Below are 18987 nucleotides of genomic sequence, written 5' to 3'. Positions count from 1 at the left end.
TTTAATATTGTAGGTATAGCTACACCATCTCAGGAAATTCTACATAATGCTCTGGGCTCGTTAATTCAGGAGAGGAAGATTTATCACACTGGAGAAGGCTATTTCATTGTCACTCCACACACTTATTTCATTGCTGGTAACAGGGGGGAACAGAATTACCCATGGGTGCTGTGTGAGGAGCATGCCACCGCACTTGCTCCTGTGACATACCTGGTGAGTGTGAAGAACTATGATGAGCCAGTGAAGGAGGAGAAATTCCTTCCTGATGGAGCCCCTCACTGCAAGTCCTGCCACTGCTTCCGTCAGCAAGAGGTGGAGAAACAGCAGTCAGAGCAGTGGCTCTCCATGAAAGAGATCCCAGGCCAGAGGAACTGCAAGGAGCACAAGCCCTCAATTCAACACAGGGCTACCTCTACATCGGTTGGGCCCCAGGGGAGTGAGCGAGGCAGGATTAAAGAGAAACAAAATCACATCCGAAAGTTTGGCCTCAGCCTATTCCGGCGCAAGACAAAGAATGAGGGCACCAAGAGAACGTATGGGACTTTCTCAGCTCAGTTCCCGCCAGAGGAATGGCCCGTTCGTGACGAGAGCAGCCTGGGCAACATTCCCCGGGATGTGGAGCACCAACTCATCAAACGCATCAATCCTGAGCTCACTGTCGAAAACTTGGTCAGGCATACTCTGCTGATGAAGAAACTGGGCAGAGAGAACACTGACCTGTATCACAACACAAGCTCAATGGAACAGCTGATCAGCAAACACAGGCATCATTCTAAAAGCAGCTGGCAAAAGGCACTGGTTGGACCACAGCAGCAGCGGAGAGCACAGTCCAGCAGGGAAAAGAAGAGGCTGAAGCATAGGGGTTCACTGCAAACGAGTGAGGGTCTGCTGAAAACTAAGAGTGACCCAAGGACGAAGGAGATGGCCAATCCCAGAAGGAATGAGGGAGAGCAAAAGCTGCCTGAAAAACCAAATATCCAGCCCTGCAGGAGTAGCAACCCAACCCGACATTTCTACAAGAACAGAGTCAACAATTCTTTATCCAAAGTATCCTCAGTCGAACACCATCACGCTCAATATACTATCATCAATAGCCTGGGGACTGAGGGGTATCACAGGGTGGGGAGGAGGTCACAGTCCCGAGACTCCTCTACCCGGGTATGTGGTGCAGTCTCAGTGAGGGAGAGAGCTAAGGACAGGATCCAAATCAATGCTGTTTGCAATATCAGGCCAAGTGAAGCAGATTCTAAAGACCAGCCTCAAAGCTGTGCTGTTACGACAGAAAGCCAAGACCGGACTTACAGACGCCATCATATCCCCGCTAGCTGTCAAACACATGATTACCCAAGCAAAAGCCAAACCCCTGTCTCATCCACAGGTGATCACATTTCAAACCACACACATTCTCCTGGCCAGGCTGCAAGGAAATCTGACCTGCAGGAGAGAGAGGAATGTGTCAATGTGACAGAGCACGAAGTAAGCCACAACTATGGGGATGATTCTGTGCCTCAAATCTGGCGAGATTGGCCTCTCAAACAGGCCTGGAATCCTGCTATCCCTACCACAGCGAACTCTGGGAGTGTGGAGATGCTCCTGAACCAGTCTCATCCACCCAGGACACAGCTAATGTACCAAGTGGAAGCCTGCCAGTCAGAGAATGGAGCAGTCAGACAATCAGATACTGATGGAGGACAGAGCGCAACCTTTACTGATGAGGACCAGACCCTGTACCAAAGAGAGCTTGATGAGGATGATGCGTGCAGCTCACTTTACCTCAATGATGATGCTGAGTTCACAGTGTGCAACCAGTTACCCACAACCCTGCCTGGCCTCGGCTGTTCCAATAATCCTGGTAGTGAAGGTGTGCCAGCAGTGCTGTCTAATGAGAGCTGGCTTTTAACCAAAATTCTGCTGCAAGAACAGCAAACTGAAACCTGTGCGTTTAGTGAACAGCAAGTGGCCAGCTGGGTAGAAGTGAACAATAACAGTTTGGGGCAATCCAAGCCTTTCTGTGGGAAGGAGTTCTGCACAGAGCTCCTGGTGAACAGTATATTTGATTACTGTGATGCAACAGGCCCTGACTCTGGACCAGAGAGTCCCCGAAACATGAGGAATAAAGGCATCAGAAGCCATGCCAACCAGGAAAACTGGGCTGTGCACCAAGGAATGAAAGCTCAACTGATGAGAAACTTGGAGCGAAACCTGGGATTTCTTCACTCCCACAATAATGCACTATTACAAACAAGTCATGACGAGAACACTCATCTGGAGGTGCTGGAGAACCACAGCATTACTGGCGATAGTGGTATCGATTCACCACGGTGAGTATTCAGGGAGTCTGAAACTGAGGGGTCCCACTGGGGTCGGGATCAGAAGGGATGCCACTGTGGCGAGATTGGAAGGGTCTCGCTGGAGTCAGGGACCTGACTGACGGACAACATAATCAAAAACAGATTCTCGGGTCGTGATCACATTGTTGTTTGTGGGACCTTGCTGTGTGACAATGGCTGCCGTGTTTCTGACATTGGAACAGTGACCACATTCTAAAATGTGGCTGTAAACCACATTGGGACTTCCTGAGATTTGAAAGGTGTTATATAAATCAAGTCTAATTATTTTCCAATTAATTGTGAGAAGGAAATAAGCAAGGAAATATACAAGCCCATTACAGAAACACAAGGAGCAAAATGTTCTGTTCTTTTGACGAAGTGTCAACTCAGGCAGGAAAAGCCTGTGGGCTCCACTGCTGACTTTTCTGGTCACATTTTTGACACCTTGTCAAAGTCCTGAAGGTGGGTCCCACAATGTCATGTTGGCGGGACAGCATGAACCTCTGAATGAACCACTCAGCCAGCAACTTCAGTCTTCATGAGAATTTTAAAGACCACGCCAATCTAAACAAAAGGGTCCCAGGAATGCAGCCCCACCATGCATATGCCCCCCCCCTGCCGGGAATTCCCCCATAGACATAGGGAGCATTCCCCCCAGGGAGCATTCCCCCCCCCCCATAGATACTGCCCCCCGCTTTGAAGGGTTCCCCACTCCCACGCACGCAGCCCCCCTTGAGGTAATCCATCCCCTCATGGACACAGGGAACCCTTCCCTGCCATGCACACAGCCCCTCCCCAGGAAATTCCCTGCCAATGGACACAACGAACCCCCACAGACCTCCCCATTGGAAACCCTCCTCCATGGAGTTCTCCCTGGCAGTGCCCAGGCACCAGGGAATAAGCTGTTGTAAATCACACCAACGAGAGGGGAAGGGGGGATTATCCAATGTGTGTGCATAGGGAGGGGAAGCCAACTAATGTTATCACAGTGCATGCTAATGGCAGGAACCCTATTATGTCATCGGTGGGGAGTTGGGGGGGGGGGGGCGCCAACCGGAACGGGAAATTTCAATCCTGCCCCATTCCCGCCAATTGAAAATGGGGGCAGAAAATCCCCCCCTCAATAACTTTGCCAATATGATAATGTGGGTTCAATTATCCCAATAAAGACTGGGGAGTAATAGTATTAAGGAAAACAAGGAAGGTATACGCGTATGGAGAACTTTCTCGATCGGTGTGTTCCTGCTCAATGTGGAAGAAACAGTGTTGGACCTAGTTTTAGGGAATGAAGTGGAGCAAGATAGACACTTGAAAATATCATATTACTATTACAGGAATGGCAGCTCAGCACTCAAAGATTTTCCGGCAGGATGTAGAGGAAGATAAAAAGTGGAAGAAATATCGGTAAAAGAAAGTCACCACTGTGCTTGGGATGATATGCTAGAAAGATCATTAAATGAAACCAGATGAGTTGAACAGAGGAACTAAAAAAATGTAGGCCCACCAGCAGTCAGAGAGATAGAGGTTGGGATTTTGCGCCTGCATTTGCCACGACAAACGGCGACATGGGCACAAAATCCCATGAGAGTCAGAATACAAGAATCTCGCCGATGAGATCTCGTTTTCAGACTTTCTACACCCTCTGCCAGTGATGTAATGAGGTGTGCCCAAAAAGGTTGGGAACCTCATTTAAATAAATTATGATATGACGAAAGAGCTTCCCACGGCATGTTCCTCCACATTGGGATCTCCCCGCAACATCAGCGAGGTTAACAACAGGTTTTTAAAAATAGGGACCAGGCAGAGGGAACCCGCCAAGGGCGTACAGGTAAGTAGAAGCCCCAGGGTGAGAGGGACACGCCCAGGCTGTTGCACATAGTTAAGAATAAATATGAGTGGCAGATTTCCTTCCCTAAGGGACATGAATGAACCAGATTGGTTTTGACAGTCGATACAGGTTCACCATTACTGAAACTAGCTTATTCCTGGAATTCGCTGCCTGAAAGGATGATGGAAGCAGATTTAATTCTAATTTTCAAAAGAGAATTGGAGATGTAAAAACGTTCAGGGCCGGGAGGGAAGAATATGGGAGTAGGACTAATTAGATGGACTAATTAGAGAGGACTAATTGGATAGCTCTTTGAAAGAGCTGGAACAGACGAGATATGCCTCTATGACAGCGACAGAAATGATCAATCTTTAATGTGGACTTTTCCAGGACCCGAGTGAGTTTGGCATCAAGCAACTCAATTGGTTTGGACAGCTTGAAGCGACGGGGCTTGATGCAGAGTTATGGAACCCTGAACAGCACTGAGCGGAGTGGGCTTTTATCCCAATATCCCTTGTTGCAGCTCACCCCAGTGATGAATGTTTGATTAACGGCTGTGCCCTCTGGCCTAGAAATGTAAAGTATCATGGCTTTTGTGTGTTCTAAATTGTGAATGAGTTATGGATATCACAGCTTTTATAAAAAATATTGTATACTTGTAGCCTTTGAATTATTCCCATTTGAGGACAGTTCTTTTTCTTTTCTCGTTCCTAGGATGTGTGTATTTCCGGCAAGGCCAGCATTTATTGCCCATCTCTAATTGTCCCTGTGTACCAGTTTTGATAATACAAATGGCTGGGCCATTTGAGGGCATGTGTATGAAATCCCTTCCAGGCCAGACTGGGAAAGGACATTAATGAAGCAAATAGGTTTTTGTGACAATCCAATATTTTCATGCTCACCATTACAGATTCCAGCTTTTCATTCCAGATTTTATTGAATTAACAGAAATTAAGCTGCACGATTGCTATTATGGGATTTGAATTCATGGTCTGGATTCTCTGCTTTGCGACGCCGAAAACATGAATCGTGATCGGGCGGATAATCGTAGGTTATCCAAAAATTAAGATTTGCGCCCGGTGCCAATTCTGATGCCATACTCTGGTTCCTTGCTGGCGGCAAAATCGATGTTTGCACCCTGTGCTGCCGGATCCATACAAAACAGTCATTTGCAAGGATTTCAATATCATTAGCGGCTTGGACACTTCATGCAATGCTGCGCCCCTCTTAAGTGGAAGTCTTGCAGGTGCAAATTAGTGCAAGTATTTAGAAGCGAGTCTTGGGTGGCCTGGCTGCAGAGGCTAAAAAAAATACTGAAAAACCCCCAAACATTGCTGGGATGTGGCTGTCTGGGTCAGTGCAATAGCAGGGAGTGACCAGGTCTGTGGACTCGGGATGTCCTTTTCGGGATCAGGTGGACTGGCTCAGACCGCCATTGCTGCAGTCTGCCTTTTAAATGCACTCCTTATGTGCTATTTACAGGCTACTGGCTGCTCACACTGCCGAGTGCTCACTGTGTCCTTTGAATGCTGAGAGAATCTGGTCATCTGGGAGTCCACCCAGGCATTCCCTCTGGACACCATCATACCCCAGCTTCATCAAGGGGATGGACGTGGTCAAGCTCAGAGGCCCACCAGGTGCTGGCACTCTTCAGGAGCACTGCCCCACTGCAGAGAAAGCAGCAGATCAGCAGAGCTCACCCCAACCAAGCGTCTTTGGAACCCTCCCTGGTTATTTGACCCTCTGTTGGAAAAGGCCTCACCAGTGACCCCCACCCCTCCAGATTACCAGTTGTCTCCTCTTGATGAGGCTGGCAATGCTGATTGCCTCTGCCATCACCTCCCAGGCACAGTTCTTGAGGGCAGGCTTGAGTTTGCGGCTCACCCTGGGAAAGAGGGTGTTCCTCCTCCCCTCACTGGCATATGGAGCTGCTGGTACACCTCCGATTCCCAAAATTGATGGGCAGGTCCTCTGTGAACCATCTTCGTTGCTGAAGTGAGTGTGTGGTAAGTGGAGCGTTTATAAACCGCTCCGGCTGTCAGGCTCTTTGGTGCTAATTCTGGCCTCAGCGGTTACAACACCCAATAGGCCGGGAATTACCCTGAATTTGCGCCGGCAGAGCGCTGGCCCATTTGCATGTCCTGACTCGCTTACCACATAGCGTGCCAAGTGGAGGTGTGAATCGCACGCTATCCAGTCCCAGCAACCACACTTATGGCGCGATTCCACGGACTTGAGTTAAAGTCCACTGAATGGTGCTTTTAATGGGGTGTTTCTTGGCGCCTGCAGTGCCAAGAAACATCCTGCTATTCAGTGGCACTTTGCCGTTTTTGGCGTCAGGCAGCTTCTCTCCGCCAAGGCTGCACTAGCTCACCAACAGGAAAGGGTCCTCGCAGGTCAGGTTAGGCCCCCCTTGTTTGTGACACCCCTCACTGCCCGCTCCACCTGGCAAAGCCCCCCCCCCCCAGGCCCAATTCCTGGAAGTGCCAAGTTGGCATCTGGGCAACCTGGCACTGCCAACTTGACACATGTCAATGCCATCAGCACTTCCAGAGTGCGAGGCTGGCAGTACCAAGGTGCCCTGGTGCCAAAGGGAGTGTCAGGGTGTCACCCTGCTCTGTCCCTGACAATCTGTGTCTCCAATGTCCTGGTGACTCCCCAGGTGCCATTACGCCTGGTCAACATTTATGTGTACCAGCATTAAGCGGCATCTTGGCGACGTATCTCAAGCGCGGCCGTTGAGTCTAGGCACCATGTGAATCCGGTGTTCAGGTATTTAAATGAGCTATATGGTTCATTTAAATATGCGGATTTGGATCACTCCTAGTGAGGGCATGATCCAGATTGGGACGTTCCGCAAGGATCTCAAGAGACGTTTCGAGGATCATAAATCTCGCGAGCGGCCTCTCAAGATTCAACGGTCTTGTCTCGACCCCAAGTCGGGCATGATGAGACCGTTGAATCGCACACTTAGTGCACGATCTTCCAGTCTCATTACGCTCACGTTCGAGCGTAACCAGGCTGACGAATAGCGGGACAGGCCAAAAACGGGAACCGCGCCAGGCGCCAAACACAACCAACTTGCTCCCGCGGGTAAAATCAAAATCTCGCCTTAGCGTGGCGAGAATCCAATTATCACCACTTAAGCTCCATTTCCATACAATTAACGGAAGTCACCGATCATCCAATGCCCTCCTGTTATTCAAAGGCCTCCCCACCAAGCTGGCTCTGATTAGTACTCCTTTTGAAAAAATAAACCTGGCGGAAGGGCTTCCGTGTTGAGCCGAGGAGGGGAGTAGAAATCTTTGCTCACTGGCAAAGAGACGAGGGGCACTGGTCTTGTCACCCCAGTGATCAGGGAGGTGGTGGAGGGACCCTCCGCAGAGCTGGACCGCCATGGGAGGGTGACACTGGGGGGGGGGGGGGGGCAACTGGAGGCAACCCCATCTCTATGGGCAACCTTTCTCCCTGCCCGTCTGCCACACCGATCACCCATAATCCCCACCGACTGCTGAGGCCTCTGGCTGCGGTGTTGAAGCCTATTGCTAATAGGGAATTGGCAATAATGGTTAAGTGAGCACTTGACACATGTCAAGTGTATTCCTGTGGGTAGACGGGCCATGTAGCATGTGAGAGTCATTGTCTAGAATTCCGATTGCACTTTGATGCCAACATCCGAACACCCAGGAGATGGGACACAGCTCCCGGGACACAACCACGCCCGGAGGGTGAGTGGGTGCTACAGGGAGGAGGGGTTGCACACATTGTGGACGAAAGTGACAGAGGCATCATAATGTTTGCGCAAAAAGTTATTTAATGTGCTGTACAAAGTATATCATGGAGTTCACCTGACCTACACCTGATCCTGGGCGGGATTCGCCGCCGGGCGATGCTGAATTCGTGAAACATGATTGGGTGGAGAATAGCCTCCGACGCCAAAACCGCAGTAGGTGCCGGTTTAACGCCAAATCGGGATGCTCCGCCACCCCGAAAATGGCGTAAATGCGTTGCTCGCCACGCAGCGTTTAAGTACCGTTGGCATATCACTAGCGAGCCTGGGGTGGGGCATGCGGGGCGGGAACACGCACTGCCAACCGGGGCCACCGTGTAGCCCATGAAACCTAGTTGGACACAGGAGTATGTACCATGCTAATATGTTGGCCTTTCACCCCTGCGTTTGGAGTTCAACTAGCAATGGTGGCCACCCTGTGAGATGGTCACAGCTCTGTCATCCTTCTCTCCTCCACGCCGTCCAGGAGGGTCTGCAGCTCAGCGTCCCTGAACCGTGGCGCTGCTCTCCTTCCAGCCATCTTGTTGGCTGGGATGAAGTGTGGGAGAAAGGACCATTTAAGTGCGGCTGCGGCATGTGAGCCTCATGAGTGTCAATCATGGACCCTACGAATCCGGCACGTTTTGATTGCGTTCCATGTGGCGTCTGTCTAGTCCATTAAAAGTTGCTGAATCAGTGCAGGTATTACGCCGATTTTTCTGTCGTAAAACGGCACAGATCCTGCACTGACATCAACACTTAGCCTCAGAAAAGGAGAATCCAGCCCCCTATCTCATAGATACATAGAAGATAGGAGCAGAAGGAGGCCTTTTGGCTCTTCGAGCCTGCTCCACCATTCATCACGATCATGGCTGATCATCTTGTATCGGTAGTCACAAAGGAGGTGGTGTCTCAAGAGGCATGTGTAAACACTTTAGAACAGGTTGTTATTACGAGGGAGGAAGTGTTAAGGTGTGTTAAAAGCCGATACATGGCTAATCCTGCTTTCTCCCCATAGCCTTTGATCCCATTCCCCCAAGTGATATATCTAGCCGCCCAGAGTATAGCCAATGTTGTCCTGTTATTTAAGAAGGGCAGCAAGGATAACCCAGGTAATTATCTAACCGCCTCTTGAATATATTCAATGTTTTAGCATCGACTACTTCCTGTGGTAATGAATTCCACAGGCTCACCACTCTTTGGGTGAAGAAATGTCTTCTTATCTCTGTCCAAAATGGTTCACCCTAAATCCTCAGACTGTGACACATCCATCATTGGTAATACCTTCCCTGCATCTACCCTGTCTAGTCCTGTTCGAATTTTATAAGTCTCTATGAGATCCCCCTCATTCTTCTGAACTCTTGAGAATCTTTTCCAACAATTTCACTATCACTGATGTCAAGCTCACTGGCCCATAATTACCTGGGCTTTCTGTACTATCCTTCTTAAATAATGGGACAACATTGGCTATGCTCCAATTCTCTGGGATCTCACCTGTGGCCAACACGGAAATAAACATTTCTGATAGAAGCACGATTTATTTTCTTGTCTCCATCAGTAATCTGGTATAGATGCCATTTGGCCCTGGGAATTTGTCTGCCTTAATGCTTTTAACACACCTTAACACTTCCTCCCTCGTAATAACAACCTGTTCTAAAGTGTTTACACATGCCTCTTGAGACACCACCTCCTTTGTGACTACCGATACAAAATATTCATTTAGGATCTCACCTACTGCCTTTGCTTCTACACATAATTTCCCTCCTTTGTCCTTGAGTAGACCAACTCTTTGTCCTTGAGTAGACCAACTGAGGGCAGCACGGTAGTGCAAGTGGATAGCACTGTGGCTTCACAGCACCAGGGTCCCAGGTTTGATTCCCCGCTGGGTCATTGTCTGTGCGGAGTCTGCACGTCTCCCTGTGTCTGCGTGGGTTTCCTCCGGGTGCTCCAGTTTCCTCCCACAGTCCAAAGATGTGCAGGTTAGGTGGATTGGCCATGGTAAATTTCCCTTAGCATCCAAAAAGGTTAGGAGGGGTTATTGGGTTACGGTGATAAGGTGGAAGTAAGGGCTTAAGTGGGCCAGTGCAGACTCGATGGGCCGAATGGCCCCCTTCTGCACTGTATGTTCTACGTTCTCTAGTGTATACGTATAAAATGCCTTGGGATTCTCATTAATCCTGTTTGTCAAGGACATTTCGTGACCACTTTTTTCCCTCCTAACTCCCTGCTTGAGCTCTTTTCTACTTTCCTTGTATTCTTCAAGTGCATCTGTGCCAACCCCTCACGTATACATCCTTTTTCTTTTTGACTAGACTCTCAATTTCTCTGGTCATCCACAGTTCTTGAATCCTGCCTTTCCTGTCTTTTCCTTTCACCGGCACATGCACTCCCATCAACTGCCTTAAAAGACTCCCTCATGCCAAATGTGGATTTACCCCGAAACAGCCTCTTCCAAACAACAGCCTCCAAATCCTGTCTAATCGGGTTGTAGTTAGCTTTCCCCCAAGTTAGCATCTTAACCCGAGGACAACACTCATCTTTTTCCATGAGTATCCGAAAGCTTACGGAATTGTGGTCATTGTGCGCCACATGTTCCCCCACTGCAACTTTGATGACCTGGCCGTAACCCGGGCTCGTTCCCAAATACTAGGTCCAATAACATAGAACATACAGTGCAGAAGAAGGCCACCCGGCCCACCGAGTCTGCACCGACCCACTCAAGCCCCCATTTCCACCCTATCTCCGCAACCCCTCCTAACCTTTTTGGACACCAAGGGCAATTTATCATGGCCACTCCACCTAACCTGCACGTCTTTGGACTTTGGGAGGAAACCGGAGCACCCGGAGGAAGCCCACGCAGACACGGGGAGAATGTGCAGACAGTGACCCAGTGGAGAATCGAACCTGGGACCCTGGCGCTGTGAAACCACAGTGCTAATCACTTGTGCTGCCCAAAGCCCCCTCTCCAGTCAGACTATCCACATATTGTTCCAAAAAACCTTCCTGGACACGCTTAACAAATTCCTCACAATCCAGACTCCTAGCACTAAGAGATTTCCAGTCAATATGAGGAAAATTAAAGTCTCCCACTACAACAACCCTATTATTTCTACATCTATCCAGAATCTGTTTACATATCTGCTCTTCAACTTCCCATGGGTGGTTGGGAGGCCTGCAATACATCCCCATCAAAGTGACTGCCCCTTCCTGTTTCTGAGTTCTACCCACAGTGCCTCATTACTTGATTCTTGCAAGGTGTCCTCCCTCTACACAGCTGTAATATGTTCTCTGACCAGTTTTGCAACTCCGCCACCTCTTTTACCTCTCCCCCTGTCTTGCCTAAAACACCTATATGTAGCTGTCAATCCTGACCCTTTTTTTAACCAAGTCTCCGTTACCGCAACCATATTCAAGTTTGGTGCATGAATCAAGGCTCTAAATTCATCTGTCTTACCTGTTACACTCCATGCATTGAAGCAGATACACTCCAGACCTCCAGGCTCACTGAGTTTGATCTCCCTCAGACTGCCCTTCCTCTTAGCCAGCATGGCCTGGTACCATGCTCATCCCCAGCCTCTACGCTTGCTGGCTTACTGTTCTGATTCCCACTCCCCTGCCACATTTAGTTTAAACCCACCCGACCCATACTAGCAAATCTCCCAGCCAGGATATTGGTGCCTCTCCAGTTCAGGTGTAACCCGTCCTTCTTGTACAGTCCCCACCTTCCCTGGAAGTTTTTGATCCCAGTGATCAAAAAAACTGAAGCCCTCCCTCCTGCACCAGCTGCACTCTCTAGCATGTTGCTAGCCTCTCTAGCACATGGCATGGGGAGTAATCCTGAGATTACTACTCTAGAGGTCTGCTTTTCAATCTTCTACCTAACTCCCTAAATTGCCGGTGCAGGACCTTGCTAGTCTTTCTACCTACATCATTCATGCCAATGTGGACAACAACCTCTGGCTGATTTCCCTCCCAGTTTAGGAGTAGAGAATACCTTTCCAATAAAGCTTTTGTTTGTTTGTACCTTCGTGGTCTGCAAACCTATCCTTTAAAAATAACACAAACAAAACTGGCGAAGAGGAGGTTGGAACCACTCCTGGAGAAGTAAAGGAAAATAGAAAAATTGTTGATCCATATGCAGACATCTAAAAAGGATTTTTAGAAGCTAAAAACATTGCAACACCAAACTGACAATGGAGCCAAGTATCAGTAGCAGCCATCGGAGGAGCCAAAGTTTAAACATAGATTTTGGAGGAAACCACATCATAAAGAAGCTCACCTGGAAAGATCTGGAACAGTACAGGGAGTACTGTGATTAGCAAGTACCCTGCTAGAGCTGGGGGTGTTCCAAAACCTGGAAGGAAGCAGGCTGGGCTCTTGGGTACCTTCTTTGAAAAAAGAAGCAAGGTAGCGCTAAACCCTTTGTAGCACTTGGGCTTACAGATGTCCTTTCCATAATCAAAATGGTGGGCAATTTGGGCACCGTGGGACTGTATGATGAGAACACCAAGCAGAGCAGCTCATATACTGAAAGATTTGGGGCTGGATTCTCCGTTCGTGAGACTAAATGTTGACACCAGGACAGGAGTCGTGGAGTTCCACGACAGCAAAATTGTCACCCCTCCTGGACCTGTTGATGGGCTAGCTTCACGTGGAACACAATTGATTCCAATGAGACATCATGTGCGATTTGCTGGATTCACGATTGACACTCAGGAGGCTGCACTCCCCACACAGACCCAGCCAACAACAATGAGGAGTGCAGTACCATGATTTACGAACACCGAGCTGGAGACCCTCCTGGGCGCGGTGGAGGAGAGGAATGCCACCCTGTACCCCGGCCCAGGAAGGAGTCTGGCACCCATCACCATTCGCCGTGCCTGGCAGGTGCACTCTTTACTTTTTGCTTATTACTTTTAATATGCCATTTGGACGGCACTGCTTTCTGAGAATATCGTTTGGAATAGTTTAGGCATCAGAAATGTTTTCACTTGTTATGGAGCACATAAAGCAATCGAAGGTGTTCATGTGTACGTGGATGATATAATTATTTGGGGCTCAACTATAGAAGAGCACAATACGAGCTTCTAACGAACGTCAGGTGAAAAGTGCCAAATTGGAGTAGAGTTCACATTCATAGGTGACAACCTCTCATCACATGACATTGAACCTGACGAGGACAAAATCCAACCAATTGTCAACATGCCAAAACCACAACTACCGGTGGCGCGCGCGAGTGGAGCTGCAGTGTTGAGGAGAGGCTCCCGCCGGTCTGAGACATTTCGGCCTTTTTCGGGCTGGTTTGGAGCCAGTGAGGAGCCCCGCGGGAGTGTCCGGCTGCCGGAGGAGCAGGGGGCATCGAGCCCGAAGTGAGCGGCGGGGACGGAGCTTGGCACGAGGCGAAGCCCGAATCCAGGACGAATGTAGAGTGGGAGCAGAGCACATCGGGTGGCCCCCGCTGATAATGGATGTTTGAAGTCCGGTCCCAGGGGAAGAGATATTTTGATTTTTGAATTTTGTTTAATTATATTTTTTGTCATTTATTATTATTATTTTTTAAAAATTTATTTTAAGATTGAAGAAAGAAGGGGAAAAATAATAAATCATTAAAGGATGCCAAAAACAGCTGTGAAAAAGGTAGAAAACGCAGGTTCGCCGTCAAATGAGATGACCAGCAAAAGCGCTGACAAGATGGCGGATGCCAGACCGTGTGGTGGGGCCGCACTGCTTACAGTGGAAAAGATGACCGAGGTGATGGCTGTGGAGCTGGAGAAGCCATTTCTGAGGTACATGGAGGCGTTGAGGAAGGAGATGGCGGTAGCCCTGAAATCATTGGTGAAGGAGGCAATCGCCCCTGTGAGGGTAGCTGTAGCAAAGACATCTGCTGAGATGAGAGAACAAGGTGAAAAGATGAAGGAAGTGGGGGATGCCGTGTCGCAGCACAGCAACCAGCTCACCTTGGTGGGGGACGAGCTGTGGAAGATGGTGGAGGTCAACAGAGGACTCTGAGCAAAGCTCGAGGACTTGGTGCACTGCTCGAGGCGGTACAATCTGAGAATTGTGGGCTTGCCCAAAGGGGCAGAGGGCTCAAGGCCAACTGGCGAAGTTGATGGGGGAGGGTCAAGTCCCCACCCGGTATGTGAGTGTGACAGGGGCGCTGGAGGGGAGACTAGTGGATGCTGGTAGGTGTATATTGTCCCAATTGAGACGATGTAGCGAAGAAGGTGTGTGGGGCCATCCCTGACTTGGACACACGCGAACTGATAGTGGGGTGGACTGGAACTTGGTGCGGGAGCCAAGGTTGGTCAGGTCATGGCCGCGCTCACTGGTCCCGTCAGGGGGAGCAAAGGCGTTGGCTGGGCCAATGGTGGAAATGGGAGGGGTGGATCCTTGGAGGTTTCTGCACCCGAGGGAGCGGGAGTACTCGTTTTTCTCAGAGGTCCATAACGTGTACTCGCGGATCGAGTTTTTCATTGTGGGGAAGGCGCTGCTGGCTGGGGTTAATGGGGTCGGAGTACTCGGCAATTGCAATATCAGATCATCCACCCGGTCAAACATTTTCTCGGCATCCAATGCCACAACCACCTCTATTTCCTTCTCTTCCGCCAGTGTCATAATCACGTTCAATACCCTCCTAATGTTCGGGAAGAGCTGCCTCCCTCTCCCAACATGGTATTGTCATGATATTCAGATGAACATCATGGTGCAAACACACATACACACTGATGAACAGATCAACGGACCAATCAACACACACGCAACATCACAGCCAATCACAAGCAAGAGCACACGCACTACAAAACGGGGAACACCACAGTTCCCGCTCATTCCAGCAGGAGACAGCTCAGGGCACAGAACTCACAGCAAGCCACTCAGACATACACCGTGTGCTGAGTACCTCTCTAAGATAGTGTATGGGCTGGGTCCACAGGTTAAAGGGTAAAGAACGAACCACAGTCATAAGTTTACAGATGTTGTTATTGATAGTAATAAAACAGAGTTGTACCATCTGCAACCGTGTTGGTTCGTCTGTATAGCGGAACACCCAACACGACATAGTACCAGGATTGGAACCCAGCAGATTCAACTGGATCAGTCCAGCAGGAAGCTGTGCACCTTCAACACTCCCTTTGGCAGGTACTGCTACAGCAGAATGCCGTTTGGCATCATCTCGGCATCCGAGGTATTTCATAGAATCATGGAACAGATTATGGAGGGCATCAAAAGGGTGCGCGCCTATGTTGATGACGTCATCATCTGGTCCACCACACCACAGGAGCACATCAGTCGTCTCCAGCGTGTCTTTGCTTGGATACGAGAACACGGCCTGCGCCTCAACCAAGCCAAGTGTTCATTTGGCCAAACTGAGTTAAAGTTTCTGGGGGACCCCATATCCCGGTCAGGAGTGCGTCCGGATGTAGACAAAGTGAGCGCCATTACAGCCATGCCGCAGCCAGCAGACAAGGAGGCAGTGCCATGCTTTCTCGGGATGGTCAACTTCCTGGGGAAGTTCATTCCCAACCTTGCCTCCCACACAACGGCTCTTCGCCACCTAGTGAAGAAGACCACGGAGTTCCAGTGGCTGCCCGCATACCAGAAGGAATGGGAGGAGCTCAAGATTAAGCTCACCACAGCCCCGGTATTGGCGTTCTTCGACACCTCTCGAGATACGAAGATCTCGACTGATGCCATCCAGTCCGGCATTGGGGTGGTACTCCTGCAACGGGACGACACTGCATCATGGGCCCCGGTCGCCTATGCTTCGCGGGCCATGACCCCCACAGAACAGCGCTATGCGCAGATCGAGAAGGAATGCCTGGGTTTGTTAACCGGCATAGATAAGTTCCACGACTACGTGTATGGTCTCCCTCAGTTTACCGTGGATACCGACCATCGCCCCCTGGTCAGCATCATACAAAAGGACCTGAATGAGATGACCCTCGCCTTCAGCGCATTCTGCTCAAGCTCCGGAGGTACGACTTCCAACTGGTCTATACCCCGGGAAAGGACCTCATCATCGCGGATGCCCTGTCCAGAGCAGTGAGCACACCGCCCGATTCGGAGGGGTTCGTATGTCAGGTCGAAGCGCATGTGGCCTTCACATTGGCCAATCTGCCAGCTAATGATTCAAGTCTGGCCCGTATTCGCCGGGAGACTGCGGCTGACCCCCTTCTACAACGTGTGATGCGCCACATGACGGGAGGGTGGCTCAAAGGACAGTGCCCACAATTCTACAATGTCTGGGACGACTTGGCCATCATCGACGGTGTCCTCCTAAAGTTGGACCGGATTGTGATTCCACACAGCATGCACAAGCTGGTCCTCGAACAATTACACAAAAGCCATCTCGGGATTGAGAAGTGCAGGCGGAGGCCCAAGAAGCTGTATACTAGCCGGGCATCAGCGACGACATTGCCAACATGGTGCTCAACTGCCCCACCTGCCAAAGGTTTCTTCCGGCGCAACCCCCTGAGACGCTTCAGCCCCATGAGTTGGTAACGTCCCCCTGGGCGAAGGTGGGTGGGGCCCTTTTTCATGCGCTCAGCAGGGACTACATCATCATTATAGATTACTTTTCGAATTATCCAGAGGTCATACGCCTGCACGATTTGACATCGTCTGCTGTCATCAGGGCATGCAAAGAAACCTTCGCTCACCATGGCATTCCGCTTACAGTCATGTCGGACAATGGGCCCTGTTTTGCAAGCCAAGAATAGTCTTTTGCTGCTTCATATGGCTTCACACACGTGACGTCCAGCCCTCTGCATCCCCAGTCAAATGGCAAGGCGGAAAAGGGCGTCCATATCGTCAAGCAGCTCCTCTGCAAGACTGCTGATGCCGGATCGGATTTCTCCTTAGCCCTGCTGGCCTATCGCTCAGCCCCACTATCCACTGGCCTCTCACCAGCCCAGCTGTTGATGGGTCGCGCCCTCAGGACCACTGTGCCATCCATTCTTGTTCCTACACCCGACCATGCTCCAGTACTGCAAAGGATGCGACAGCAGCGTACTCAGCAGAAGGTGGCACATGACACTCGGGCAACTGATCTTCCTGCCTTGGCGCCTGGAGACAACGTCCGCATCCACCTACCAGAGGGTGGCTGGTCGGCAACTGCCGAAGTTCTCTGACGCGTGGCTCCCCGCTCGTTCCTGGTTCGCATGCCTGATGGCTCCATTCGCCGGCGTAATCGCCGGGCTCTTCGCCTGCTTCCACGCTCGCTACGTGATCATACACTGGTGCCATGCCCTCCTGTTGTTCCTGATGTTGACTTTGTGGAGCTTCCTGCCACCATGCCTATTCCTCTGTCGCCTATGGCCAGGCCCATTCCTCAGCCGGTGGATCCTGACCCTTGAGGCGGTCAACCCGAATTCGTCGCCCACCTACTAGGCTGGACTTACGAGCCTGTTTGAACATTGGACTCACTAAAGTGTTATGCCACAATGTTAATATGTTTCTCTTTTTGTTGTTACAGGAGTTAGTTTTTGATGTTTGATGATTACACTTGTTTTGTTTATGGTACAACCTCGTTGCTATGTTGCACCTGACACCTTCCTATGTATATAGTTTAGCCTCATGTACATGTTGTAGATATTGCACACACACATTCAGCTGCACTCAGTACAAATCTATATTTATTACCACATAGGCACATATTCTTGTAAAAAAAAAGGGGATGTCATGATATTCAGATAAACATAATGGTGCAAACACACACACACACTGATGGACAGATCAACGGACCAATCAACACACACGCAACATCACAGCCAATCACAAGCAAGAGCACACGCACTATAAAACGGGGAACACCACAGTTCCCGCCCATTCCAGCAGGAGACAGCTCAGGGCACAGAGCTCACAGCAGGCCACTCAGACATACACCATGTGCTCAGTGCCTCTCTAAGATAGTGTAAGGGCTGGGTCCACAGGTTAAAGGGTAAAGAACGAACCACAGTCACAAGTTTACAGATGTTATTGATAGTAATAAAACAGAGTTGTACCATCTGCAACCATGTTGATTTGTCTGTATAGCAGGACACCCAACACGACAGGTATAATAAACATTTCCCCCCCCCCCACCCATCTCAATCTTCACACACCCCAACCATGCAACAACAATCCGCCCCCCCCCCCCCCTTGGAATACTGCTTCTGCTGACATTTTAATTTTCCCCGAGAAAGTCGACGAACAGCTGCCACGTCCGGGTGAACCCGACCATTGACCCTCTTAAGGCGAACTTTAGTTTCTCGAGACTGAGAAACCCAGCCATGTCACTAACTCAGGTCTCTACACTAGGGGGCTTCGAGTCCCTCCACATTAACAAGATCCGTCTCCGGGCTACCAAGGAGGCAAAGGCCAAGACGTCAGCCTCTTTTGCCCCTTGAACTCCCGGCTCTTCCGACACTCCAAAGATCGCTACCTCCGGACCCGGCACCACCCGTGTTTTTAGCACCGTGGACATTGCCAAAACCCTCTAAGCTTCGGGCATGCCCAAAACATGTGGACATGATTTGCTGGGCTTCCTGCGCACCTCGCACACTATCTTCTACCCAAAAAAACCCAAAAAAACCTTAAATTGTATCAGGCTGAGCCTGGCACATGATGAGGAGGTATTAACCCTGCTTAGGGCATCCGTCCACAGACCCGCCCCTATCTCTCCTCCTAGCTCGTCCTTTCACTTGCCCTTAAGCTCCTCCACCTCTGCAAGTTCCTGGTGAATATCTGAAACCTTCCCCTCTCCCACCTAGGTACTGGAGAATACTTTGTCCTCTATCCCCGTGGCGGCAGCAGCGGAAAGGCCGGCACCTGTTTTCTCAGGAAGTCTCGCACCTGCAAATACCTAAACCCATTCCCTGCTGGCAATTCAAATTTATCCTCCAAGGCTTTCAAGCTGGGAAAGCTCCCATCTATTAATAGATCCCCCATCCTTCTAATTCCTGCCCTTTGCCAACTCCGGAACCGCCATCTAGCCTACCTGGTACAAACCGATGATTATTATAAATCGGGGTCCAAACCGATGCTCCCTCCACTCTCATATATCTCCTCCATTGCCCCCAGAT

The 18987-nt window shown here is 50.0% G+C and overlaps 1 protein-coding gene across 2 annotated transcripts in view; it reads left to right on the top strand.

Moving 5' to 3' along the window:
• stox1 (storkhead box 1) overlaps window positions 1–4816 on the top strand; it is a 70455-nt gene extending 65639 nt beyond the window's left edge. For both annotated transcript variants that reach the window (XM_072478730.1, XM_072478728.1), the window contains 2 exons: window positions 14–2321; window positions 4549–4816. In XM_072478730.1, the coding sequence (XP_072334831.1) occupies window positions 14–2321; window positions 4549–4705 (2465 nt within the window). In that variant the 3' untranslated portion in view covers window positions 4706–4816. The remainder of the gene's footprint in view (window positions 1–13; window positions 2322–4548) is intronic.
• The last annotated feature ends 14171 nt before the right edge of the window (window positions 4817–18987 follow it).

The sequence above is a fragment of the Scyliorhinus torazame genome, chromosome 16, assembly GCF_047496885.1.
Source record: "Scyliorhinus torazame isolate Kashiwa2021f chromosome 16, sScyTor2.1, whole genome shotgun sequence".
In the NCBI taxonomy this organism is placed as follows: domain Eukaryota; kingdom Metazoa; phylum Chordata; class Chondrichthyes; order Carcharhiniformes; family Scyliorhinidae; genus Scyliorhinus; species Scyliorhinus torazame.
Note: the sequence above shows the minus strand (reverse complement) of the source record. Positions and strands in the feature narration are given on the sequence as shown.